We start from the raw sequence: 23246 nt of genomic DNA, 5'->3' as shown, positions 1-23246 counted from the left end.
TAGCTATACTCTATAATCAATATGTCCATTGTTAAGACATCATCAATGTGTTTGATTAATTCAACAATAAATAAAATACTTTGAAGGTGAAGGGTTTGATTCCTAGCTAAAATTTATGTCAAAATGTTAGTCTTGTCATGTTTATTGCTATAGTAAGACCCCGGGGAATACCTTGATCCACAAACAAAAAAAATCTCATTGTCCTGTCTTTGTGTTTGTGTCTCTTTGATGCAAAGGATCTCGTTATCTGTTGAACCAATATGATTCTCCTTTACAAATATTCCCAAAGAAAAAACGCCCACATAAAAATTTATATTTCTCTCTCACCTTCCATAAATTTAAATTGAAAGTTGAGGTTTTACCCCCCCCCCCCTCTTCCCCTCCTTCACACTTGTGCCCCTAGAAGTCATTAGGGTTGTATCATTTAGTCCTTATAAAAAGTAACATTATGTATGTTTGTCTGTCAGGATCTCGCTTACAGCCAAACAGATATGGTTCCATTTTACAGTAAAGCTTTTAATATGTGCTATTAAGGCTTATATACAATTTTTTTGTTTGTGTGATAACATACGTACATATAGGATCTACATCAAAGGGTTTTGCAATAAAAGGGTTGGTTGGAGTAGCTTCACTCTACTATGAAAAAAATTGCGTGGAATTTTTACAGATTTAATTTGCAAAAATTTAATGGGAAGTGAAATGCGAAAAAACAAGATTTTAATTGGAGATTTGAGTTTTGCTTCAAGCATACTCAGGGTGAAAGGAAATGTTTTCATTGATTGCATAGCTTTTGTCTGAATGTTCTTCTAAAATGCCTTAAACCTTGGAGGGGGGGGGGGGGACTAAGGGATAATGGACAATGGACAATGGGCGCTAAATTGATTCATGTACCCAATTTTGATAGACAATATTACCCCTTCAAGTTTGAGCCAACGAATAAGATCTTATTTCTAAAACTTTGGGTACCAGTGTAATTTACAGTTCATTTTCGCAGGTCCCCAAATTTGTTAAGCTAACTATTAAGAAAACTTGTTTTTAAAAACTTTGAGTACCAGTGTAATAATTTTCAATTTTCTCTCCATCCCTGCTTTTACAAGATAGATACGAGTAATAGGAGTAGAACCAAAAAATATTCCTTCAATCAAATCCAAAGTTCGAACCATTTTACCGTTCTTTTATTTCTAAATACGACACAAGAACGAAATTTTGCTAACATCAGCTAATTATGTGTTATATTAATGGATAAAAAATACGTGGATATTGTAATAGGGGAATTTCTGTCGTCAATTTAGGTTGCTACAATATTCTTCATTTATTGGTCAATGGTCACTTCGTTTCACCTGTAGAAGGTAAGGAGATTGACAAAGGGGGTTGATGTAGGGTATTGATATATTAGCCAGCTGAAAGTAGCATATAGAATCTGTCATACTATCCACGTATTCTATATCCATTGTATATTGGATAGGTCCTCATTTTTGTCCAGGGTCAGCAGGATCTCGAAAAAAGAGTAATGATCTACAAATACATTTTATGGGCAGGCTTAAAGCTGTTTTTAGAAGGGACGTAAGACTTTTAAATCATGTATAGCAAACGTATGAAGATTTTGTGGGAATTTATAGGGAGCGATGTACTATGCAAATATAAACAGACCTTATATATAGAAAATCTGCACTTATAAGAAACTATAAAAATTAAATTCTGAACCATAAGTCAAAACATCTAAGACGATAAATTTCTATTGACGCAAATTAGGCACTCTCATTTTTAAGCTCTTTTACCTAAATTCTAAAATATTAAATGTATAATCGTCTTAAGTAAACGACAGATAAGCTTTGCTCCTGGAAAATAATAATCCCTATTTAAAATCACGCGGAGGCTGCATGGGGCGCAGAAACATTTAGGCATCTATACATCAGGGCTTAGTACAGGAAAATAGTGATAGAACTTTTTTAGGGGGGGGGGGGGGTGGGGGGTATAGGGGAGCGGGTTGTTTAAGAGATTATTAGCTTAGATCAGGAAAAAAGGGACAGGTCTAAGAAAAAAAGTAATCCTTACCCCAATTTCATCAAAAATTCTGCTAGGGTAGGTTAAATTGATTTTGTGTTTTATTGTGCTTTGTTAAACTTTTCATAATAATTTTTGGCTTCCAAAGGCATTACCTATAAAAAAAAACGTTTGGGTGAGAACTTGATTTTCTAGTTCATTGTCAAATCCCTTTTTGGTGTATTTATGAACTATAGAACAGGATCGATAAAGATTTAAAAACTTTAAAGTTTAATATTTTAGCCAGGGAGGCAGGGTACATTGGACTATAATTTACACTTGTACCCGAATATTTATAACTACGTCATTTTGTTCGTTGCCTCAAAAACTGTGGGTACTTTTTTTCAATTTCGATTGGTTGGTTCCAAACTTTTCAGCCAATAATTAGATTCTACAGATGAGGCAATTTTGTTATTCATCATTTTGGATGTATGTCAAATTATCGTCCATTGTCCATTGGACGATATTTGTCTGGAAGTCCTAAGTGTGCCTAGTATAAAGAAGAGCCTTTTTAGGGCTAAGTCATTCCCCTTACTCTTGCCATATTAGTGTAACGCCCGAGATAACGTAATATGTCTCATTTTAACGTCTCTAGAGTGACACGGTGTGGTCCAGAATCGAGCCCGACACCTCACAACAGCAAGCAGGCAGGCTATCAATTACGCTAATACAGCGGGTACTGTGTCATATTTAACCAATAGCAACTTCTGATCAAAAAAAAGAATTATCTTTCGACAGGCACAGGTAATCTCCCCAAAAATAGTTATAAACCTTGCTAGAACCTATAAGAAGATTGCACACAGAAGAACCATATCGGTGCATCGAGTAGCCTGACTCTATGCTACAGACTGTTATAGGAATCATCATGCAAAGTTTAAAATCAATAGGACAATTGTAACATGTCTAAATTAGCTAAAAGAGCTATACGTTCCACTTTAAAAGCTAACTTTAGACCGACGGACGGACGAACCTACCTTAATTTTAGATAAGCTTCACTTTTAAAAAGGCCTCGCTGCAAAAATCCACTACTATTTAATTACGCATTTGTCTCTATTTATGATTCAGGGTCAAAGAGGAAAGTACAATGACCAAAGTACAACAATAACAGTATAGTCTTACAGAGAGAGAGAGAGAGAGAGAGAGAGAGAGAGAGAGAGAGAGAGAGAGAGAGAGAGAGAGAGAGAGAGAGATAGATAGATAGATAGATAGATAGATAGATAGATAGATAGATAGATAGATAGATAGATAGATAGATAGATAGATAGATAGATAGATAGATAGATAGATAGATAGATAGATAGATAGATAGATAGATAGATAGATAGATAGATAGATAGATAGATAGATAGATAGATAGATAGATAGATAGATAGATAGATAGATAGATAGATCGATAGATAGAGAGAGAGAGAGAAAGACACTAGTCCCCAAAGTTTTATAATAACGTTTCCTTATTCGTTGGCTTACCAACTTTAGGGACTTTAGTGATTGGCTGGCTCATTATTATTAAGTCGAGTGTTCAAATGTATAACCAATAATTTCAATCTACAGAAGGGGTAATTTTGTGTATCATCACTGGCGAATTACATTAATTTATTGGTCATTGTCGAATCCCTTTAGATCCCTAATAGTTTTAAAATCAAAATAAAACAAATTGTTTTAAATGTGGAAAGTTCAAAGCGAAGCCAAAAAATCTTATTCGTATTCATTCGAAACCGATTAATATCCAGTGGATTAGAACCGGTTCTCAGCTATACGAAGAAAAAAATTATGTCCAGCATCGTATTATATCCAGTTTTCTACAAATATAAAAATGTACAATCATAAGATTTTACTTTTTAAAAAAGCCGTTATGTTCTTATTAATATGTGAGAAGTTAAAAAAATAATTAATATGTAATATATATGTATCTTATCTTATTGTACAACATGATAATTTAAAACTTAGATAAGTAAAAAGTTACATGATAGTTTGCATGATACATTCAAGATTGTTGACAAATGTAGATATGAATCATATCTCAAACGATTTTCTTCAAATATTTAAGTAACATGTTATTTTAATTATTAATGTCTAATATTGGCCCATGAATATAAGTGGGAATGCCGTATATATTACTAGCGGCTACGCCCCTAGAGGCCTCTAGGAGCCCTTAAGGAGTGGGGAATCGAATTTGATAACCCAATTTCTTATTTTAGATTTAAAAAGTAAAATTTAAAAAAAATATTTTAGGGAGGGGGTAATTTTTTCTAGGGGTAATTTCTCTTGGTAGGGTGGCGGTACCCTCCCCCAAAATAGTTATAAACCTTCCCGGGACCTATAAGAAGCTATCCTGTAAAGGAGAACTTGATCGGTTCAGTGGTTAGCGAGATACTACGGGACAGACAAAAAACGCTTACTACTTTAAATGATAGGATAATTATCAACAGACTTTTAAATAAAAACTCCTAAAGTTATTTAAAAACAAGGATGACAGAAAAGAGAAGGTTTAGAATTAGTTGGTAGGACAAACGAACAATAACACTTGTAGAGTGTCAGAACTTAATAAGCAGAATGTTAATTAGTAAATTTGTAGCAAAATTGGGTAAATACAAGATACTCTTTATTTGATTATAGAGAATAAAATATTGTTGTCTTTAACATTTTCCATTATTTCTGATTTAAAGATGAAGATTAATAATAATCATTCAGAATAATTAATGTTACTAGAGTTATCTCTATTATAACAATTGTGATAACATTTGCAAAACGTTCCCTGTGATAAAAAAAGTCAGGGACCTAAAGGGATAAGACAATGGCCGTCATATGTTTAAATGCATATTTCCAAGGAATATACACTAAATTGGATGAACTCCAATTTAGTTTCCAAGTGTACCTAGCGTCCGCGTCCTATCTCGAAATTTGCCATTAGCTAAAAAAGCTTCAAACTTCCAAAAAAAATTAAAATTTTAAACATTAAAATTTTGAATGTATAATGTATAAATAGCTTTGCTTTTACAAATTTCCGGAGTAGCTGAAAAAAGGGTCTGCAATAATTGGGTTATCTGCTGTACACTTTAGGAAACTAGGGCTAGAATAGGAAATCCATTTGGAGCTGATTCCAAATTGCCCCTTCTGTAGATTACAATTAATGGTTGAACTACATAAATCACAAGTCCCAAAAGTTGTGGAGTCAATGAAATAAGAAAACGTTATTATAAGACTTTGGGGACTAATATAATAAACAGCCCATTGTCCACTCCCTCCCTGAAGAAACTTGCTCCTACAATAAATCCTAGGATTGATGAGCATTGAGCATTTACTCATTATTTAAAATTTTTCCAGGAGGGATTTCTCCCAAGGAGTAAAGAAGGGGACAATGGGCAATTAATTTAATTTAAGAGTTTTTGACAAAAAGCGATAAAAACCAGATTTATCCAGAAAATTTGACCAAAATTGGAAGGGGATCATGGTAATATAATTTAGAACAAAAATCCCCTCCCCTCCTAATGGATGAACGAACTGACCAATAAATGATTTCCATAACAGCAACTTAAATTGGCGACAATTTTCCCCTGTCATAATATAAACGTATATTCTACATTTTTATGTGAGGATATCAATTGAAAACGTTTACTAGAGTAGTACACAATCGTTTCTATCACCTTTCAAACAATTACTAGAGCAAACCAGTAAAATCAAAGGATACTTTCATATTGGAAATTCAAACTTCTTGCAAAGTTGCCTGGGACATAGAGATAGGTTAATAGATTATAAATTATCCCCCCCCCCACTTTTTCAATCTTTATTCCTAAAATTTTTTACCCGTGGTTTTAAGGGGAATGGGGAATTGCAATATTTTTAGAAAATACATATAACTTATATTTTATAAAAACCAAATTCATCTCAAACTTCAATTCATATAACAGCCTAAAACGATCCAAGAAGTAATGTGAAGCTGCCCTGAAATCCTATTTTATAAAGTAGTAAGGATTTTTGTTTAATACTTAAGATTTCAACAACTTCCAAACTGATTGAGTTTTCCCTTTTATTTGAGCTTCACATAGGTTTCAGAATGGTTTTAGGCTATCTTATTTTCAGATTTAAGCTTTGGTATAGTTTTAGGATACATTTTAATCCTATTATCTACCCATTGAAGAGAGCCCCTAGATGCTTTGGGACTGGGTGCATCCACTAGTTACTTTATATATTAACACTTCGAGCTCCCTATCCAAAGGGGAGGGGGGGGGGCAGAAACATAGCTTAAAACCAACCCAAGGTATCAATTTTAAACTACAAAAAGCTTAGACAAAAACCTTACTACTTTACATAATATTATAGATAATGCTTTACATTAAAACTTCTTCGAAACACAGACAAACCTACAGATAAATCTTAATATTCGATTATTTTTTTGTTTCAATATAGAAATGTATTATGTCAATTTTCAATGTCACTGTTGAAAGTCCTTGTTATTAGCTGCGCAATTTACCGAAAGTTGTTCTTGTCGTTTTATTTTCTCTCGAGAGTACATACTTCACTTTAAATTTTAAGGTTGTATATTTCTAAAGACGTAATATTACATAATAAAGACAGTACAGTAACAGGTTCTCATAAGCTGTAACTTTATTGTCATTATAAAATATTATTCGTTTTTTAATTATGCAACTTTTGTTTAAATGTGCGTGTCATAACGTTTTAAATCCGGGAAAAGCAATAATCAATTGTTGACTTTAACAAAGCATTTATATAAGTAACAAAGTGTCTATCTTTAGCAAAGGATCTCGCTAACCGCTTGATACTTAGGCTTATTTTAGCTCCAAGCAAATTTTATAACTACGCGCTAAAAAAAATATATGAAATATAGGTTTTTAAAATTTGCTTACGTGTTTCAATAGGTCTAGATCCTTCATGTACCCAGGAAACTTTGAATTACTCCTGTGGTCGCAATTTTTTATTTAGACTCAATCAACCACTATTTTTATCTATAGCAACAGTAGGTGGATTGTCTCAACACATGAATGGGCGCAACTTTTTGTCATTAACAGTTACATCTGCTAGAAAAAGTTCAAGCAATTAAAAGGTTAACACCATGAATCTCATCCTTGTATAGGTTCAAAAAAGATTTTGTTGTTATATTACTATTTTTCCCTGCTATTTTTAAGTAATCATTTTCTACTATGGCTTGGAATCAGTCTAATATCTGCTAAATTACAACTGGTTCTGAGCCATACTGAAAAACTATACCTATAATATAAAGTAGAACGATGTCTGTCTGTCTGTCTGTTTGTCTGTTTGTTTGTCTGTTTGTTTGTCTGTTTGTTTGTCTGTTTGTTTGTCTGTTTGTTTGTCTGTTTGTTTGTCTGTTTGTTTGTCTGTTTGTTTGTCTGTTTGTTTGTCTGTTTGTTTGTCTGTTTGTTTGTCTGTTTGTTTGTCTGTTTGTTTGTCTGTTTGTTTGTCTGTTTGTTTGTCTGTTTGTTTGTCTGTTTGTTTGTCTGTTTGTTTGTCTGTTTGTTTGTCTGTTTGTTTGTCTGTTAGTTTGTCTGTTTGTTTGTCTGTTTGTTTGTCTGTCTGTTTGTTAGTTGTAGCGAAGGATCTCGCTAACCGCTGATTGGGTTCTCTATTACAGGATAGCTTCTCATAGGTCCCGAGAAGGTTTATAACTATTTGTTTGTCTGTTTGTTTGTCTGTTTGTTTGTCTGTTTGTTTGTCTGTTTGTCTGTTTGTTTGTCTGTTTGTTTGTCTGTTTGTTTGTTTGTTGTAGCGAAGGATCTCGCTAACCGCTGATTGGGTTCTCTATTACAGGATAGCTTCTCATAGGTCCCGAGAAGGTTTATAACTATTTTCTTGGGGGGTGGGACACCCCTAATCCCCCCCCCCCAATTTTTTTTTAAACCAAAATTAAAATAGTGGGATCGACTAACCCAACCCCCCAATTTTTTTTTTAAAATTTTCTTTAAAATCTAAAACACGAAAAATTAGTTTGATCAAACCTCTTGGGGAAAAGCCCCTAGAGGCTAGGGGCGAATCCGCTAGTCGTAATATATTACAGACAACTTTCCACAGAGAAATAAAATAAAAGATGATAAAAAAAAATCCATGATTTGTTGGCTCTAATGTTTGACCCCTCTTGGCCGACAATGCTGAAGTTATTATTATCATTATTCCTTTACCCCAGACTGTCTATCTAATCACTCTGACTAATTTTTCTTCGTATTGAACGTACTATATGTAGATTAATTTTGTACAAAAAATTTAAAAATAGATTTTTCCTGATTTTTATCTAAATAAAGCTATTATGGGAAAAATATAAATTTCTTGGCTGCTATTTAAGATAAACATTGAATTTTGTGACTCTTTCAATTAATACGGATATGATAGACATGCATATAGTTACAGAGCAGATGCTTCTAATATTAGTTTTTGTACCGCATGAACTCTTTCCAAAATCTTATAACTAGCTTCTTAATTTGACCGCTCGGCTTATGACATGGGGGGGGGGGGAGGGGGTCAAAGGAAAGAAAACGGGAGGGAGATCTGTAGAAAAGGGAGGTTAAAACCGGTGTTTCTGTTTATGCGGATTCACTATCGTCAGGGCAAAGAAGATAAAAATACCACATTTTTAATTTTAGAGTTAGGTTATGTCTTGAGGTTTAGCATACTATTTGGGGTAAGGCCCTGTAGGGTTAAAACAGTTGCTTAATTAAAACGTTTGTTGCAATTTGACTTGAGTGTCTGCTACAATTGATTTAATTGTTAAGAATGTTTTAAATCTATTGGGGATTAACACAACATAAAATAAATTAAGCATGAAAGCAATGCAGCTTTATTTTTATCAATACAAGTCAATGCCTCTGGTATTTTAAATCAAAATTTTGTGAAAACAAGGAAGGTGATTTTCCAAAACAGGATTGCACCGGTTCAACCCTTTAACATGTTTCAACTAGAATTATTCTAAACATATGATAATAAACACAGGAAAAGTTTTGAGTACAAGGAAGGAGGGAGGGATCATTAGGCTGTGCTTTTTATTACACTAGTCCCAAATTCTTATGATTAGCAACTTTCGGGACTTTTACAGAATTTTGATTGGTTGATTAATTTAGTTGAATGTCCAAACGTTTCACTTTCAACCACTAATTGTAATCTATAAATGGGGTAATTTTGTGTATCGTCATTGGGGATGTACATCAATTTATCGGCAAATGCATTATCCCTTTAGATCCCTGTTTGAATACACATTTTGGCAGGGATTAAAGGAAAAGCCAATGGGAGATGAAATTGAGGTCCCCTTTGGAACCTGGAACTAATGTGTATTTAAATGTTGACTTACAAAAATCTAATGGGGACTTGTCGACTTCTTTTATTGCTATCTATAAAACAAAGTAGAACGATGCCTGTCTGTCTATTTGTTTGTCTGTTTGTAACGAAGGATCTCGCTAACCGCTGAACCGATCGGGTTCTCCTGAACAGGGAAACTTCTCATAAAACCCGGGAAGGTTTATAACTATTTTCTTGGGGGTTGGGACCCCCCAAGCCGCTAGTCTATAATACAAAGTAGAACGATGTATGTCTGTCCGTACGTCTCGGTAACCACTGAACCGATCGTATTCTACTCGTAAGGAATATACCTACTGTTCCAGTGGTGGTTGTAGGCTATTTACTTGGGGGGTGGGACATCCCCAACTTCCCCAAAAATCCCCCTAATTTAAAAAAATTCAAAATAGTGGGGGCACGTCCAATTTTGTATTTTATTTTTTTTAATTACCTCATGGGGCAAAGCCCCTAAAGCCTAGGGGCGAAGCTGCTAGTAGTTAATAATATAGTGACGGTTTTCATTTTTGGTGTATAATCGAACACATACAACCTTAAGTCATCAAATTTGAATTCAGCCACCCAAAGTCACCCTGTAGGATGAAGGCGCGACTGCCGAGCTATGGTTGTTATTTTGTCTTCTTATTATTTTGTATGCTATAATAATGCTAACAATTGCAACAAAACTTTCTAATATTTACAATTACTTCAGGGGTTGCTTATGTCTATAGATTTATTCTAGAGTGCCTCAAGTTTTATTCCGTAATAGAGATATGATAATGAAAGATAAATTTACCCTCCCCCCGTCACCCTACCATATGTTTGCATATAAGAATCAATTGTTTATGTCAATTATTGGGTAGGTATATAAAAAAGAAAAAAAAATCATAAAATTAAGCTTGAAATTTTTTGTATTGATGAAAATAGAAATTATGAAAAATTGTTGTCAATTTAGCTTGCTATTTCCATTGTCATTTATTAGTCGAGCCGTTTATCCAGTAGGATGGGACTGGATGGGATGAAAGGGAGGGGGCGGTGATAGGGGTCGTTATTTTAGCCTGCTACAACGTTCATTTTATCATATAACATGAAAATCTGTTGTAAGATCCAAGTACTTATAAATCCATTTTGATGAAAATAAGTAAATTTCAAAGCTTAGATAGCATTTTGAAGTTAAGGTTAAAAGTAAAAAGTTCAAACTATTATTTTAAAAATTTTCTTGGTAATTTCTAAAAAGATTAGATTTTTTTCTAAAGAGAGGACATTAGACTGTTAGTGTTTCCTACCTCCAAATTAAGAAAATATTCATTTGCATAAACAATTTAGGAAAGGGTCGGTCTTGGTAGGATTGTAAAAAATAACACTATATAAACTTTCCAATCAATAGTTTAGGTATACAACAGTGTCAATTTTAAAATTCATAATTTGGGGACATAATAATTTATCGTCCATTGTCCTATCTCTTTGATCCCCCCCTCCCCCAGTTATTAATTAAGGCACCCTATTCATGTACCCTCACGTGACCACCGCAAAACTTAAAATCTATGGTGTGCTATCACTATCGCAAAAATGTATTGCATGATCAATTTCAGCACAAGCCGTCATTGTCAATATGCTCACTGAGGGAGTGAACATTGGACTGTAAATTACACTGGTACCAAAAGTTTTATAACAAGATTTTCTTAGTCTTTGGTCAAAAACTTTAATTGTATTTTGATTAGTTTGATTCAAACTTTTCAACCATTAATTTTAATCTACAGTAATTTACAAGTAATTTTCTTTATCATCATTGGTATGTACATCAATTTATCGACCATTGTCTTATCCCTAAGCAACCCTGTAATTTGCTTATACTTTGAAAAATTGCCCCTCCTTCATAAAGTTACTAGCGGCTTTGCCCCTAGCCTCTAGAGGTGATCACCCCCCCCCATTCCCAAGAAAATAGCCTAAAACCACTACAAGACCAGTAGGTATATTCTCTGAAAAGTAGAATCTGATCGGTTCAGTGGTTACCGAGATCTTAAGCTTCAGATGGACGGACGGACAGACATCAAGCTACTTTGTATTATAGACTAGCGGCTTTTTTCTAAAGGTTTAGGGGAGAATTTTAAAAATTTTGTTTACATTTTTTTTAGATATTTTCTGTATTTTATAACATTTTATAACTCTTTATATCATTTTATAACTCTTAATAACATTTTATAACTCTTTATAACTTTTTATATTTATTTATATTGATTTATATTATTTAAAACATTTGAGTTTTTCTTTCTTCTTATTGTTTTTAAAATTTCTTTGCCATTAGCCTTTTTGGGGCTTCGCCCCTACAGGAGAAGGAAGTTTTCACAATCTTTTTGAATTTGATAAAACAAAGTTTAAAAGAAGAAAAGAAATTTAAAAAGAAGAAAAATAATTGAAAATATAAAGAAAATATAAAAAAGTATAAAAAAATATAAAAAGATATAAAAAGTTATAAAAAGATATAAAAATATATAAAAACATAAAAAACATATGAAAATTATTTTTTTGGGGGGGAAATTTTCATTTTTGGGGGGGTTGGGGGTGTCCCACCCCCCAAGAAAATAGCTTAAAACCACCACAGGACCAATAGGTATATACCCTGAAGAGTAGAATCCAATTTGAAAAGTGGTTACCGAGATTTTAAGCTTCAGACGGACAGACAGACGGACGGACGGACGGACAGACATCATTCTACTTTGTATTATAGATTACTACTGTAATCGATCTATATTTATCTGGATGTTGCAACAGAATTTTATATACTCAAAAAAGTGATTCTCGTCCCAGTTGGCAAAAAAACGATACCTACATCCATCCACTCCCTTCACCCCATCCCCTCCCCTCCTACAGGACAGATGAACGAACTTACCAATAAATGTGGTCCTCCAAAATTTCCATTACAATTGTATTACATTTGTCGTGTTTTACGGTATACGGAAGTAGGGGCACACCAATATATATATTCTTGAAATCCCAAGTTCTCATACAAAATAGATAAAAGCTAACTTTTTAATATTTCTAACAATAACAGATTATTAATTCAATTTTATTTCTTTATTATTGTTTAAAATCTATTTATAAATTATATTTCACTATTATACAACGTATGCTCTGTTATTGTTTTTGCCCCTAATATTGGATATTTTCGACCATCATCTACGAGGATTTTCGTTAAAAAGCAAAAACACCGAAAGGGAGGCGTTTGCGCTTTTAATTTTTGGGGATGGCCGTATTCGAGTATAGGCTGGTGTTAAAGGCATTTTATGAAAAGTATCATAGTAGCTTTAAAGCTTAAACTAGCTGCTATTGTTTAGTTATACTAAAACATATAATGCTTTAGAAACAGCCGTATTTATGTTTTGGGGAAAGAAATGCTTCTATGGCCTGAAAAGGGGTGGTTTTAAGCATTTAAAAGCGCACGTATTATGAAAATTAATGTCAGTTAGTTTTTATTTAATTCTACAAGTTTTCTGGAAAACTACTTTTGTTGGGCTTGTTTTTATTTACTTCTTCTAGTTCTATATCAGTAAGTATTTTCAATCATTTTTTATATATTTTGTTATTGTTTTACTTCAAACACAGTAAGAAACTTTTTTGGATCATGGAAGCAGCAGGTTTCATCGTATCTTCACAGTCGGTTTTGATAGGTTATTTTAGTTTAGGTAAATGCTAATTTTTAGGGTTAGGATTTTGGCCCAGTAGGTTAAGAGCCCCCACCACAGGGGCTAGAAATAGGAGAAAGGCTACTATGAAAATACGACGAATCCCGCAACTTCGTTTTCTGTACATGATCCATTTTTTTATTTAAATTTTTATTGAGACTGCCCTTTTCTATATATATATTTTTTAGTTTGACATATTTTTGACTTTATTCATATGAAAATATTATTTTTGACTTTATTCATATGAGTTCTTGTATATCTATGTGTTATCTTATGTAACTTGACATATTATGTCATATTTAAAATATGGAGGGGGGGGGGGGGGGGGGTAGTTTACTTGTGAAATTTGTACATTTGCCAAAATTTCTTTAAACATTTCAAACATATCTTTAAAAATGATGAAATTTTCAGAAAGCTTTCCTTAAAATACGCGGTTAAATTGCATGAACTTAAAAAATGTTCAAAATATTTTTGTACTTAATTTTATGAAGGTCATTTATTATGTATCTTATTATACAAATATATTTTGTTTATTTGACAAGTCCTAGTTTCAAGTTTGATATTTTATCTTTAGTTAGCGATGCTACTCTATAACTAACTACTAAAATGATTCTACTATTAAACTTTAATATTGAAAAGAACTCTTGAAACAAAACTAAAAATGAAGAGGGGTTAACTTTTGTTAATTGTTCTGTTAGGTTTTATTGGATAGAGGACAGCCCTGCAGGTTTAGAGCACTGTAAGTATAGCACAACAAAGTTAGGCACTCCAATGGGATAATGCAAATAACAAGAAAATTTCAACTTATTTTCTATTTACCTAAAGAACAAGGGTAGAGGGTTCTGTGCTCGCTAGGTACTTTGATGGAAAGCACCTATATTTCCAAATTAACAATTGCAAAAGTGCAGCAAACTAATTATTTTATATTTAGGTGTACAATCAGATGAAATTAAGAAATCCAGTGGCGCCAAGTCTGTTTATTATGAAATCCAGTGTCAACGTTGTTTTCAGGTATGTTTAACTATAGAGTAGCTACGGTCATAAGTTTTTTTTTACTAAGAGTCAATATTGTGAAAAAATGCTTATATTACCTTCGTTATTGATAATATTTTTATCCAATCTTTTTTAGTTAAATAATTTTTTTTATTATTCTTTACGGGGGGGGGGGGCAGGCTGGTTTCTTTCAATAATATATTAACGTTCCTAATAACCTTAATAACTAGTTTTTTATACTACTGACCACCCCCTTTTTATAATAACATAATGACATTACTCCCCCCCCCCCTCCCCTTCATACGCTAGTCCAATTTCTATATTTTTATGTGGTTTTACCAAATAAACTATTCGTTACCCAGCTATAAAGTTGTAAATGTTTGTAGTCCATCTACAAATTTATTTCAAAGAACTTTATATCATTTTTGTTTTGCCAGTGTTCCTATTCTAGGTTCCCTAACGTTCCTTCTGGCCGTGATACATCTTGGTGAAGTTCTCTGCAAAATTTGACACGTTTTTTTTTTGCATTTTTCTACAGTAAAACACATATTGTAATAATTAAATTTACACATCCAAAAAGATTTGCATCAAATCTAGCCTGTTGAAAGAAAATCTTCAAAAAAAGTGATTTGAAAAATTCGCGAAAATGTTTAATTTCAATGCCAACCCCGAATACGTGCCCGGCGGAGTTCAGAACTTTTGGGTGAGCGCACCGACTGGCGCTAGTGGTGATGCCAATGCAATGGCGGCTATGAATGCTTGCGCAACAGGCAGCGACAATCCGCCGCCGCCGCAAAGCGGCATTGTGTCATCAGTGTTCGGCAGCGGATTTTTCACGAAATCAACTGCCCCGACGATGGTTAGCGGTAGAAAGGAGGAGAAGTCTATGATCAACACTACTAAAGCCGCTGTAAGATCAACTAAGGAATATATGTTTCCCGCCGGCGGTTGGAAGTTTATTGAGCCGTCAGACGTTCTGTGCCTCACATAAGATGTTTTCTTTTCTTTTGGTGATCAATAATTGACATTAGTTGTACAAACTTGTAATGTCTTGTGTTGTTCATAATTTTTGTAATTTTTATAATTTGATTATTAATTAAAAAATTTTCTTGATAGTCTTTATGCTTTTGTATATATGAATTTTTCATGATTGTTGAATAATAGCTTCATTTTGTATAATTTGTCTTATAGATAAAATTTATTTTAACCAATTTACGCTTTAATTTTTTTAAGGCAAAGCCTTTTCTAGAAATAAAAATCGTCCTTACGTTCATAACGAATAGCTTTCATTATAAATTTAGAATTGTTAGAACTGTCTTATCAATTTTAACCATGGCATATTGATTCCTGTTTATATCAGTTCCATATAATTCATAAAGCGTAGTAATTCTTAACAATACCGTTTCCGCACGTCTCTGTATATTCCAAAAACTGGTTAAAATTTGTTTTGAATGTCCTATAATATAAAGTAAATAGTTTTGTCTGAAGCTAAATATCTCTGAAACTGGTTATCCAACTTATTAAACTTTTTAGGGCAGCTTTATAAATGTTTTTGGGTGGTTTTAGGCTTTTCCTAATATCCTTCGCCCTCCTCTAGAATCTACTACTAGTTTATTTTTGAAGTAATAAAGCTGACTATTGTTCTGCAGGCGCCTAATTAATAAAATGGGGTATAATTCAGCCAAAGGAAATTTTAAATTTGCATACGAATTTTACACATTTCCAGCTAAATATGAATAAAAAAATATGATTTGTTAATATTTTTTCCATAATATTTGTTTACTTTCCGAAGTAATTATAATTCTAATCACTTGGAAACTGTAAAATGTTCTTCCATGGCTTGACAGCCGCATAGCTGTTTTATGAGGGTGGTTGCGAGTGTCGCCTAAAGTTTCACATTTTGTAGCTGCGGCTGTGTCACTTTGAGTCTAACCCCCTTTCCCTCCCTTCTTACCCACCCCTCTTTAATTACATAAAAAAAATATATTTCTACCTTACTTCAGAGGTTTCGTGATTTTTTTTATAGAATTGATTGTTAGAATAACTACCCCTGGAGTCTAATACAAGCAGCTCTGCTATTTCAAAGTAAAAAAAAGTTGGGGTTGGTGAAACTGACTCCTACGTTGTAGAGGGTGACTCTGGTTTAAAGCTTTGAAGGTTTGTGCCATATTTTATTTATTGGAATTTGGTTGCTGACGCTTATTGTTGCTTCGTCAAAATCTAAGGATTATGTAAGTCACGCGGCGGTTGGCGAATCTTCTGTAAGTCACGCGATTGAATAAGGCTAAATTTGCCTACCCTTGTGCTGAAGAATTATTTAACTATCAATATAAAACCTAAACAAAATGTGTTACACTTGTCCCTATTTTTTCTAAAAAATAAAGGTCATCTGGATAACTGTTCAATCATACTAGGTGTGCTTCTCCTAGAGTATTTTTCTTTTATCAGTGTCAATGCTATTCTATAATTTACTTTGTCTGTGTGGCCATACGTCCGTTTGTAATACAATGCGGCTGCTAATTGAGATAGATAGTTGATTTTTTAGTGTGAAGATACCTTACAAGAGTGATGATACAGGGTCACTGTGGGCTAGAATTGAATCAAGACAAAAGTAAGTGCCGAGCCCTGAGACCTATGTATGGTGAAAATAGACATAAAACCATGATGATTCCAGGTAAAACCAAAATATTTCAGCGGGGGCTTTTTGAGAAAATTAGATTTGAAAATTTCAAGTTCAATTTTCACCCCCTAGGAGTTGCCGCATAATCAAGACAAGAAAAGCAAACATTATTTATTTTAAATCTTGAACAACTTTGCTTTTATAAAGTTCTTCATAAAACCACTCCTGAAGGGAGTTAATAAATGGCCAATTTTATCACTTGCTTTGCAAAGGTCACGAAAATTCAGCCTAAAATAAATCATATATAGAGATTTTAAGAAGGACTTCATAAAAGCAAAGTTGTTCAAAATTTAAAATAGATAATATTTGCTTTTCTTGTCATGATTATGCGGCAACTCCTATGGGGTGAAAATTGAACTTGAAATTTTCAAATCTAATTTTCTCAAAAAGCCCCCGCTGAAATATTTTTGTTTTACCTGGAATCATCATGGTTTTATGTCTTTTTTCACCATACATAGGTCCCAGGGCTCGGCACTTACTTTTGTCTTGATTAAATTATAGCCCACAGTGGGGTATAATTTTCTTAATCCGTTGGTCAGTCAGTCAAGCTACAAAAGTATAAATATTATATCCTAGATGTATGAGAAAGGTTAGGGGATTTTTTTCTGTAAATTCATTTCTAATTTATGACAACTGCACATTTGCTCTGTAAATCACTTTGTCCGTCCTTGCATTTTGTTTGGGTGGTTCGCTTCTTATGGATGTTGTCATCCTTGCTTTAATTTTGTTTGTTTATCCTGAATCATAGAACTGAACAAGTGAAAATTTAATTGGTTAATAAAATAATTTTAGTCAAATTTTAAACAAAATGAGAAGCAGTTATTTGATTTCTGTTATTTTTGTGAACTTTCTTGGTTTTTATAAAGTTCTAGTAAGTTGTTATAAAATAAAACTGCAGCCAAGGATCTAAAGGGATAATATAATAAACGAAAAATTGATACACATCCCAAAACATATGAAATATATTAAACAAAACTACTCACTCTATAAATTAAAATTAAAGGTGGAATAATTTTAACTAACCAAACATTCAAGATTTAATAAAAGGCAAATCTTTATAGAACACCATTAGAACATTTAAAAGCTTTCCTTTTCCCTTCTTTGTCATTGTAAAAATGGCAAAAGGAGGGTGATGTCAGTTAGTGAGAATTTATCTTTTACTTTTAAGGGAAGCTGTGATGATTGTAATTGTAATATTTGGATTGTACCAGATGGGTCTGTAACTAACATTAATACCTTAAAGTAAGATAAAAAAAGATACCAGGAATAAGATATATTGTCAACAAGCAATATTAACTTAAAATAATATTTGGGGGCAGATAAAAAGTTCGTCATTACTACTAAGCGTTGCCCCCTTATTTTACTGAAAATCACGTAAGTGTTTCATGTTTTTTTCCTATTTAATTTTGTAGCTGAATAGATACACAAAGGAACTTAGCTATATAGAGCCCTCTAGGGGCGCAGCCGCTAGTATTATGTAAAACAGACTAACAGTCACACAGAAAAACAGAAATGGATAGACATACATTACATATATATGTAGAGTAGATTAAAGATTATGAAAATCATAAAATGAAATAAAAGTCACGAAACCGATTAAATAAAATAATTTTATATATTTCAGTTATCCTGATCAGTATCCAAACAATAAAGATTGTACCTGGAGAATTAAGGTTTAGCTATTTATCGCATCATATTATAAATATCTTTCCGTGGATATAAAAAAATTCAAAATGCCAAAGGCACCGGCTAAAAAATTGTTTTAATCTTATGATTCTACATTTTTATATTCGTAGAAAACTAGATATAATACGATGCTATACATAATTTTTCAGTATGGCTGAGAGCCGGTTCTAATCTACCTGATATTAATCTGTTCCGTGCGATACTGGAAAATTCTTTCTATAGGATTTACTACATATGAGTAATATGTATATTTGTCAAAGTTTTAGGATGTCTTTTTGTCTGTCTCCAAGAAACTATTCTTTCCTTTCTTGCATTTTAAAAAAAATATTCAAATTGTCTTAAATTCCATTTTGCTGTTTGGGTTATACGATTTACAAATATGCGACTTATAGCCCCAGAGGAGCCCTTCAAAATCCAGGTAAATCCATGTAAATTTTTTAAGTTGCCCAAAACTTCAAAATTATTAAGCCCAAACACAAAGTAACATTGATGGTCCTAGGACAAACGCAGGAGTCCCAAACGTCGGAGTGGACAAACGCAGGAGTGGACCCTTAACCTAACCTAATTTAAACCATGATTTAGGTTTTTTAAATGCCTAACCCCTGCGGGGGGCTTATTTGTATATTCATATCTTAACCTAACCTAACCTGTATAGAAATACTTACTTAAATTAATATTTTAACGCTCCTGCGTTTGTCCACTCCGACGTTTGGGACTCCTGCGTTTGTAGTGGAACCACATTGATCATAAGAATACTACAACCACTTTGTGACTCCAGACAGGCTGTTGTCAGGTATACCTAGTACCAGAAGTACCTGGTACCTTGAGAGTTCTTGTCACAGTAAATGGTCATAAAATAAATCCTAACCAAACTTAATGTTCGTTTGTCTGACTATCTGATTTGTTAATCTTTGCATTTATGGATTTTATCATCCTTGTTTTTTGTTAAGACACAGCCTGGACACAAAATTTCCTTGGTTTTTGATAGTTTTAACATTGAGTGGAGTAGAATTTGTGTAAAAGATCAGTTTTCAATATTTCCTCTAGAGAAATATCACAAGGTTTGTCAATAGAGAAACTAATTAATAATATTGGTATGTCCGCTTGTTCATCTGATAAATTTTACTTAGGGCCACTAGGGGAACTTGAGGGAGGGGCCTGGGTAGAATTTCGACACTCTTCTTTCAATTTTAGTTTTGAAAAGAGAACATAAATTTAACTTCGGGTGAAAGGGCGAGGGGGTGTTATTGTTCCATAGGCGATTATCTTGGGAAAGTAGAGGCATCTTCACTAAAAATAGTTATAAACCTTCTCTGGACCTTTTATCAACTTTTAAGGAGAATCATATCGGCTATTTGGTTAGCAAGATCCATTGCTATACATAGAGAACAGACATCCTGTTGCTTTTATTTAAGGATATATACAGTATTTATACAGTTTTTTTTTTTTATAAATTCTGATTTATTATCCTAAATGACCGGATTTGTAATAATTTAATTTAACCTAAATTATTAAAAGCTTGAAATTGCTCTACTTTTGGAGGGTCGCTAATAAAATTTACATTTTTTTGTTTTTGCACTTTTATAATTTCTTACTGCTGCGCTTTCTTATAGACATACCGTCAGGGATATTACGGAATAAGAAAATGACAATGAAGTAATGTCCAACCTTAAAGAACATAAAAAACAAAATAACATTTTTTGCATTATTGATTGAAAAGTTTAAAACATTCAATCAAGATTTAATAAAAAGTTCCCCTTTTTGTTTGTAAGATAATAAATGAGAAAACATAAAGTTTATAAAAATTTGGGCACCAGTATAATTTACAGCCCACTGTCCCCTTCATCCCTGACATACTATTAATTATTTTAGTTGGGCTTATGTGGATCCAAGCTGCCGTCAAACCTCTTGATGAGGTCAAAAAAGAATATTCTAATTGTAAAGTTTACAACAGATGATATCATCAGAAAATCTGGCATTAAAGCTGCCGCCGTTGGTATGTATAATATTTGTATTAAAAGGAGGTTTCTCTGTTGGAAAAGATCTCTGTAACGGCCATATGATATTTTAATCTTTATGTATTTAATCTTTTAAATGTATAACTCAGTCAAAAATTTATTTACCCATATTTAATACTAAACCATCAGACAAACGTATGTTATACAGCTTTTGATAATTTGTCAAAGGGAACTACAAAGATATAGCAAATGCTGTTATCTTGTAACAATCCAGTATAGCTTTGAAGACGATTAATATCGGCTGGATTAGAACCTGTTCTACGCCATACTATATAATCATGTATAGCATCGTATTACAGACAATTTTTCAAGAATATTAAAATGAAAATTATAAAATTTATACCTTTTTAATATTATACTTCTTCAGTTTAACATCCACGGATGGCTGTCTATAATACGATGCGATAAATAAATATTGTATTTTTAGCCTTCTGAGTCAATGTATTGAAGCAAAAAAAGAAAAACCAAGACCAAACAATGTGTTAATAAAATTTTTGTAAATTAACAAATTGTATATCATTTTAGTTTAAAATAAAGATATAGTTAATAGTTATAAAAGCTAGTCGTCGGGTTCGAATCTTTACTGAACATCGAGTCATAAGCAAAGACGTTAAAAATAGGTCCTATTACTGCTTTATCATATATACGCCATCAATAATTACATTAGAGGGAATACCGTGGCTTAAAACAGACTAAATTCAATACCATGCACAGTTATGAAATCCAGACAAAGGCCCTGCCAAATCAGAATTGAATTTTAATTTTTAAAAATATTCATACAAAAATTTCAAAAAGAAAATTTATATAAATTGAGTCTTTTGTAGTTTTAAATAAAGAATAATTTGTCTTCATTTAATCGTAGAGTAGCTCAACTACATTAATGGATAAAGCATACGTGGATGCATTGACAGGAGAACATTTGTTAAATATGTAACTCATTTATTGGTCAATTATTTCATCCAATAGGGGGGAGGGAATGGGTTGAAAAGGTTGGATGGATGGTATTTTATTTTAGCCAGCTGGGAGTGTCACTTTATCAGAGTTCATTAAGATCTGGTGCATCATTCAAGTAATTGTAAATCAATTACTACATTCGAGTGTTCATTTAGTTCCGGAGAATAAATACTACTTTTTACAAAGCAATAATCTTTTACGTTAATGGAAGGATTCTTGTTATTGATTGGTATAATATGGAAAAAATTTATTAATCTATTTTATTGCTAATGCAAGCCTTTATATAAACTGGAAATAAAAAAGAGAGAAAAAATATTAAAAAAATTCCAGATATTTAGAGATAAATTGATATTTAATAGATGTTGCTAGCTACTAGCTCATTATTTCAAATCATGAAAGGAATAAAAATAGATATTGAAACACAAAAGCTTAAAATAATTTTTTATTGGACGTTTATTTACTTTTTACACTACAATTAAAAGCTGTAAAATATCCTTTAGATTTAAAAAAAACATTTACATTAAGCATTTTTATACAGTTTTGAATGACTTCTTTTCTGTACACATGTACGGTAAATTTTTAAAGTTAGTTTAATTTTGCCCGTTAACATATAAAGAGTGATTATATACCTTGTTATATTTTTAAATAAGAACCAGGGTGTCTTTTGGTATCTGTTTCTTTTTTTATGAAGCTTAATATCCGGCGAGTTTAATTTTTCAATTTATTTTGCTTAATAAACAGAATGTTTATATGTCTATTTTAGATCTCTTAACGACTGTACTGATTTTAGAATTTTCAATAACATTTAACATTTTGATTTTAAACAAGATACGTTGTAGGACAAGGCAATTGGCCTCTAAGGGCCAAAAGAAACCATAAATATATTATATATTTTTAATTTTATTTTTCGTGTAAAACTGTCTTGAATACGATGCAATTTGCAACTAGAATAGAGCATATTAAGAATTCATCGTGATATTTACAAATGTTACATTGGTTGAAAGCAAACATTTTCTATAATATGAACATATCATAACAAAGTAACACATGTAGAGTTACGAATATTGTTATTCTTAAACTTAAAACACATAAAACTTCCTTCTAATTATGAAAATCTTTTATATTTTTCTTTTAATCAAATTGTTTAAAAGTTGTTAATCAAAACTGGTACAGTTAGCCTTATAAAGTTTATGCTGTATTTCTCACTAGCGACTTGGGCCCCTAAAGGCCTCTAGGGGCATGTGCAAACTTCAAAGTTTTCGTTAAGATCAGCTGTTAACCAAAAAATAGTTTTTCGTCGCTAGATGGAGTTTTTTTTGAGATTTCTCTTGGGAGGGTGGTTATACCTTTCCCCAAATAGCTATGAACCTTCCCAGGACCTATATAAAGCTACCCTATACAGGAGATCCATATAGGTTCGGAGGTTAGTGGGATCCTCCGGTATAGTACAGACAAACATCCTATTACTTTATTATAAGGATGGTTCGCAGTTTATTCTTGTTTAATATGCCTGGAAACAATATCTTGTGATATTTATACCATCTATTGATTTTCGAGTTATTGAAATGGAGAAACAGCATTCGAAAAAGTCATTGGTTTTACTATTTTCCTTACACATTATTTTAGGTAAGGAAAGTTGCAGGATGTTTGTCTGTATGTCTGTACCAATGAATCTCCCTAACTGCTGAATCAATATGGTTCTTTTAAATGTCGTTTCTCATAGGTTCAGAAAAGTTATATAATTTTTAGAGAAAGGTATCAACACCCTCTCAAGAGAATCGCCTCAAGAAAAAATTAACCCCCCAAAATTTTTGTTTACTTTTTCTTTAAAACTAACATTGAAAATAGAAAAGGTTCGACTTAATCAAATTGTTTTTTTATTAATACAAAATTATC

At 32.5% G+C, this 23246-nt stretch overlaps 1 protein-coding gene and 1 long non-coding RNA gene across 3 annotated transcripts; both read left to right on the top strand.

Annotated features, from left to right (window-relative positions):
• The first annotated feature begins 12753 nt into the window (after window positions 1-12753).
• On the top strand, window positions 12754-15223 carry LOC145328967 (uncharacterized). 2 transcript variants are annotated; one of them, XM_080172950.1, is made up of 3 exons: window positions 12754-12883; window positions 13951-14030; window positions 14464-15223. In XM_080172950.1, exon 3 carries the CDS (start codon window positions 14659-14661, stop codon window positions 15001-15003), a length of 345 nt encoding a protein of 114 aa, XP_080029076.1. In that variant the 5' UTR covers window positions 12754-12883; window positions 13951-14030; window positions 14464-14658; the 3' UTR covers window positions 15004-15223. The 2 variants fall into 2 exon arrangements, with proteins under 2 accessions (XP_080029076.1, XP_080029077.1); XM_080172951.1 differs by having other exon boundaries at window positions 12779-12883; window positions 14450-15223.
• A 2635-nt stretch (window positions 15224-17858) lies between these two features.
• LOC145328966 (uncharacterized) lies at window positions 17859-19443 on the top strand. Its single transcript, XR_013882744.1, has 3 exons — window positions 17859-17934; window positions 18317-18365; window positions 19329-19443. It is a non-coding gene; the product is annotated as an uncharacterized LOC145328966 (long non-coding RNA).
• Window positions 19444-23246: the final 3803 nt, after the last annotated feature.

The sequence above is a fragment of the Acartia tonsa genome, chromosome 9, assembly GCF_053477335.1.
Source record: "Acartia tonsa isolate MP-2025a chromosome 9, ASM5347733v1, whole genome shotgun sequence".
NCBI classification, from domain to species: domain Eukaryota; kingdom Metazoa; phylum Arthropoda; class Copepoda; order Calanoida; family Acartiidae; genus Acartia; species Acartia tonsa.
Note: the sequence above shows the minus strand (reverse complement) of the source record. Positions and strands in the feature narration are given on the sequence as shown.